Source organism: Monopterus albus, unplaced genomic scaffold, assembly GCF_001952655.1.
Source record: "Monopterus albus unplaced genomic scaffold, M_albus_1.0 scaffold123.1, whole genome shotgun sequence".
NCBI lineage: Eukaryota > Metazoa > Chordata > Actinopteri > Synbranchiformes > Synbranchidae > Monopterus > Monopterus albus.
This window is the reverse complement of record NW_018128003.1, coordinates 342,498-348,497: the sequence shown is the minus strand read 5'-3', so window position 1 is coordinate 348,497 and position 6,000 is coordinate 342,498. Positions and strand designations below refer to the sequence as shown.

Genomic DNA, 6,000 nt, shown 5'->3' with positions numbered 1-6,000 from the left:
GAGCTCTGTGTGTGTGTGTGTGTGTGTGTGTGTGTGTGTGTGTGTGTGTGTGTCCCAGACAGTTTCTGGCTGAGTGAGGAGAGCAGAGGTGTTCATGCCGGTGACTCTGACCCCCCCACCCCCCATCTGGTCAAAGCAAATGGGAACAGGGCTGCTGGGGCCTGACCGGGATAGGACTGTTGTGCTTCTTCTTTTCAAACGGGGTGTGTGTGGCATCTATTAGAGGACCAACCCACAGCAGCTGAGACACGGCCGTCAGCTCACAGCTGACGACTGTGCCAGCAGCATGGCCTCCTCCATCAGGAGGCATGGTGAAACCCACAGTGCAGCTTGTCCTAGAGACAACATACGATACCACCTACACGTTTAACTCCTGCGGTGAATAAATATGCAATCTGTTCTGGGTTCAGCTGCTTCACAACACACACATTCGACTAATTGTAGACAGTTTTAGAGGACCTGATGACACCGACTGTCAGGTGACACCCAACCTTTTGAACTGTCACCCCCCAAAACAAGGACACTTGTCAGCGTATTTTAATCAAAGAGTCTTCTCACTGAATTAATTTTTAGTCTTTCTAAATTGAATAATTTATGGTTGGGATTGGAAGGTAACCTGAATTCATGTAGCTGGTTAGAACAAGAAGGAAAAACAATTTATGTTAACTTGTGTTGAAAATTTCCTGTTTGAAAATACTTGTAATTTTAAAACTCTTTGCTATACAACATTTTGCTTCTCATAATGAAAAGTCAAATTTGGCAGAAAGGGTTCAACGACTGAGCAACATTAGAAAAGTTTAATCAAGTTAACTTAATGCAAATGACCAAAAATGGGTAGATACATTCACCCTCAGTTCTCTTCCTTAAAGTAACTTCTGACTATCAAAAAATGTTATCAGCATATACAAGAGGTCACTGTCTATTTACTGGAACATCAGCAAAAAAAAAAGAAAATGGTCCAGAGTGATTTTAGATGGTTTAATGATCCCTTTCAAACTACTTAAAAATGCATCATTATGATTAAACTAGCAAAAAGATGTCAGATAGTATTCCAAAACAGGCTAAACAAATGTGTCATTACCATTAAATGATCAGTTATTTATCACCACTTTTGATGGCTATGAAAATTCTATGCGTCCTGAAAGACATGCACAAGCAACAGCTACTCTGTGATTTTGAGATACATACTTAAATACCAAATTTAATCCGACAACCTGACACATTTTTCCTGGTTGACAATGCCAAAAAAAAGTGAGCAGCATCTTACAAACCAGCAGTATCCCAAGACCAGGGGAAGAGGACAAAACTAAATATCTTAAAAAGCTACAGATTTGCCTGAAATTTGGGGTAAGCACTATTCCTCCTGATCAAAGTCCATAACTTGATGAGGACCTCGAGCAGCAGTGGTCAGTTTATATAATTGAACATGGACTAGATGTTGTGAAAAAACAAACGGTTCTGGATGAAGGGGCATCCAAGGAATCAACATCACAAAAAAACAATCGATCATCTTGAGACTCTTGTAGAAAAAGCCCTACTCACTGTATTCCACAAACTCAAGCTTTAGTTATTCTACAGTCCTCATTCAGGTGTCCTGGACTGACTGCAGCTACAGCTCTGGAATAATCAGGAAAGCCCAAACAGTCACGATCACGACAGGCAACTGGAGCCAGTATGGAAAAGCTATGGTGTCAGAGGAGGAGGAAGTATAAAAAGTCATGAGGGCAGAGCTGGGGGCAGAGCGAGTCAGTAACATGCTGAGTCAGTGGTCAGCTGGTGTCGGCCTGCTCTAGCCTCGAGGCTGTCAGCAGAAGAAACGTTATGCTGAGGACAGCCAGATGAAATGACAAGACTGATGATGACAACACAGAGTGACAGCCCACTTTCACAGTGTGCACTAGGTTTAACAGGGTCATAGAGAATTTCAACCTTTCCTATTATATTCAGTGACATGAGAGACTTTGAAAACGTGAATGAATGTATTTTAAAATGCATGTTAGTGGTTGTCTGTCTCTCTGTGTTCCTTATATTGTGTTCTTACATAGCAGTTCATATTTCTGGCGTGTCTTCTTTTTGTTTAAAGGACAGTATCTTTCAGTAAAAATTATTCAAGTGATTCATGCTAAAAAAGTCAAAATCTCCCTACAAAGTTTCCTTTATTTCTGAAGGAGTGCACAAGCCTTACACCTTCTTCAAGTTCACTCATATGTCTCACTGCTGACCTGAATAAGGTGTATTTGAATTACAGCAGGGTTTGTCAGCGTCCTGTGGAACTAATCATTTCACTTTTGCACAAATAAATGATTTATACTGAACTTGGCATCAATACATCAGATGATACAGTGAAATGTTTTTATTCTATAACATCAGCTCTTTTTTTTAAAAGAACATTTTACATTTTTTTCCCCAGCAAGTGCATGGACTGAATTCCTTTTGCAGATTTTGGAATCAGATGCTTTCCTTACCTACGACCTGTATGATCTCAGCCAGCAGCACTCCGTCTGTAACATCTGTTTGCAGGTCCTTGATCAGGCGCTTGTGTCCTGACTTGGCAAGGTAGTGGTTGGCCCAGTCCGTGTAGATCTGCGGTCAGACACAAGCACAACCACGGTGTTCAGTTATGAGCCAACAAAAATAAAATCCAGCAGGGGCAACCCTGTTCGGTTGTCCACGTGTTTCAAACTCCAAAAACACTTGAAAACTACAAAAGGTATAAATGGTTTAGCCAAATTTACGATTCTAATAAAATAACAACATGGTTGAATGGAAGCAGAGTAGCCCTCTTTCTTTTGTGAGGGGCTCCGATCTGGCATATATCCGCGTGGTATTTAAATTGGGGCCATTGTGCTCAGCCGGGGCATTCATCTCAGAACGCACGGCGGCTGTTTTCAATGGGCCACGCTGACATCACTCTCTGGGGATAGAAAAGACCCTTCACTGCCTGGGGGAGGAGGTGGGGGGTGAGCAGAGGGGGACAGAGCAAGCATCTGAATAATCTGAATAGCTTCCTTCATAATTAGCAGCCAAACTCTCTGTTAGCCCTTCTCTCTCTCATCAAGGGAAGTGAGTTTGGTCTCTGAGATGAAAAAAGGGCAAACAGAGGTCGAGGAGAAGCTGAACAGTTGAACAGAACATTATTCCTAATAAAGAGGAAGTTATTTTTTGAAACAGATACCATGTGAATCTATCTTTATTTGCTGCCTTGTTAGGCTTGTCTGTAAACTGCAGAATCAGTTTGACAAGTGCACCTTCAGAGCAGCTCTCTCCCTCCAGAGGGATCTGAAAAATGTGCAAGAGCCTGGCTAAATAAAGACACCTCTCCATCTATGCCTCACTCAAACGAATGCCAGTGTGGTGAAGAGATGAGAGAGCAGTTCGTTCAAGTAACTGGGTTACTGCTGTAATTTGGTTCTTTCATTGTCAGGTAAATAAAAATGTCAGAGGATTAGTAAAACCTAATTTCAGCCAGAAAGTAAATATTTTGGATATATATACACATGATCAGGTTGTTGATTTAAGAGCTCATTACATGTACACTTGTGAGTGAAAGGAACTGTGACAGCAGTAGTGCAGGATAAGGCAGATACTCATTACTCATAATTTCATTCAAATAAAAAAAAAATATCAAAGTACAACTACTGTAAAACTGAAAGTAGCATCAGTCTTTTTCCACAAGTGAATACTGATACATTTTTACTATAGCAGGCACAGCTGTCATCTTGATCAAAGTAAACCATGGCTCCAAATTAGGAAAAATCTGCTTCCTGGCCTGCTACGAGTAAACACAGATTTCATCTGCCGTAACTAGACTTCAGGTGAAAGTGTTGTCTAGTTTCTGGTATAACCTGATTCCTCTCAGTAACCTGGTTTCTTACCTACATGTAAACTTTCTCAAGTGTCTCTACAATTATTGTTAAATTCAAGTGCAGTAATTAGTGCTGAATGAGTGCACAGCATTGTTAAGGTCAAGCCTTGACACAAAAATGGACAAACAACAAGGGGGCAGGGTGTGTGACACAGTTGTGACCTTTGTTTCTTTGGGGCTTGCATTGTAAACAGACCCGGAGCTTTTCTGCCATGCTACTCACTGCATGAGTCACTGCTCTCATGATGGCTCACAACAGGTGTGTGCAATTCTATGGCACATACATACGCACAACATAGGCATACTCATCGTCGCGCTCACGCACATCTTTGAGCTCAAACGCAAAAGGTTTATGAGAGTACATGACCAAACATTAAAAGTCCCGGAGTGATGTTTAAATCACACAGGATCCACAAACGCAGAGATAAGGAGAACCTTGAGTGACACACACAGCTAAAACCTTCTAAAAGCCTTCAAGCAGCAGGATTAAGCTCTATTATTTCCATTCGCACTCTCAGCTGGTAATGGAAGTGAAATGTTCACAAGGTTGTCTTTGTGTGTAGGCTTTCTTTGAAGTAGTTTTGGGCCGGTAAATTGAAGGGTGGGAGTGTAATTATAAAGGAGGTGAAATGGGCAGCTGTCAATCACAGACCTGGAAACCACAGGGGTCACATGGCCTGAGGGCAAGCAGGGGGGCATGGCCATGTTGTAAGGGGAAAGACAAGGGGAGCTGGGTAAGTCACAACAGATTACCTTTAAGGCCTCAAAGTTTAACTTCTTGAAAATACTTTTTTGTCTCTGATGTCTCTCTCTCTCTGCCAAAGTGGCAGGCCCAAACTTAAACTGCATTATGTCATGTACCTTAAGTTTAATTTTCAAGAGGAAACATTAAAGAGTGATGCATTTTAGTGACCAGCAGAACAGCCACAGGAATTTTGATTTCTACCTTTTTAAAAATACACACAAAATTAAATGTAAGAGTTTGTAAAGCATTGTAAAGCAAGAGTTGTTATTGAGGTTGTACTCTTGAATCCAGGCATTTTGAAATAAATGCATAGTCAGGTGCATGCAGACAGAAGCACTAAAGGTAAAAGGGGCTCTACAGATGCTAAAAAAGTAAACATATTCTATGTGCAAATAGTAACATAGTAAAAAAAATATGAATAAAAGTAAATGTTTTGGTCAAAAGACCATCATCAGTGCAACTTAGACACATGACTATGCTATCAGACTGCCAGCAAAGACCCATCAGGACATAGGATTGACTTTTCACTTTTTCACCGTATCACTTTGCACATGAAATAAATTTACTCTTTGGCATTTGTAGAGCCTTTACTTCATTGTCAACGTGTGAACAGTTTTATAATGAGCATTTCCACCTGAACCCAAGCAGCACCCTCCGAGGCTGAGAAATGAAGCCAATGCAGAAGTACCAAAACCTGCAGTTCCTCAAAAGACCACTTGAGGCTGGCTCCAAAAGGGAGTCAATCCCCACAGACTCACAAACATCTAGTAATCCTGACCCTCTCCTTGTGGGACTGGAGGTCTTCTACAAGAGCTGTAAATTGGTATAGGGATCAGTGACATTCCTGTCGCCAGAGAAAGCAACATGACACTGACTCATTCACAGGCCTGTCAGAGTCCTTTGACTTTCTGTGTTGGGAATTTGTCACCATGAACAAAATCTGGGTCCAGGTTGCCTCACTTCTGATGGTAACACTGGCTGTTAACAGTGCAGTATGAAATTATTTGGAAAGTTTCATACTCAATTATTTTTGCTCTGAAATTCTCCAATCTTCTGTACAAATCATTTCCTCTAACACGGTACACACAATTAGATAAGCCTGCAATGTGACATCTTTACATTCAATCAAACATAGTCTCTAAACAACTGAGCATTGCTTTGTCTGTTTACAAGGACACACTACATGAAAGCCTGAACTCATGTGCATGTTCACATAATAATGTCTGCTTTAAGCCCTGAGAAAGGACACCGAGTTAGTTCTTCAAAGCTAGTGACAAGCAGTAATGACTCACTTATTCAGACAGCTGCCTCTTTTTTTCCTCACATGAACACAGAAATCTGCTTCACAGCCAGCATCCCTGCTGCCTCGGCTTGCTGAGTCACAAGGCCG

General features: G+C 41.3%; 1 protein-coding gene across 1 annotated transcript in view; it reads right to left on the bottom strand.

Annotated features, from left to right (window-relative positions):
• The window catches only part of nav2a (neuron navigator 2a), a 192,786-nt gene that overhangs the window by 76,339 nt on the left and 110,447 nt on the right, over window positions 1-6,000 (bottom strand). Inside the window, exon 3 of the mRNA XM_020612326.1 lies at window positions 2,466-2,583. Coding sequence (XP_020467982.1) covers window positions 2,466-2,583 — 118 coding nt within the window. The remainder of the gene's footprint in view (window positions 1-2,465; window positions 2,584-6,000) is intronic.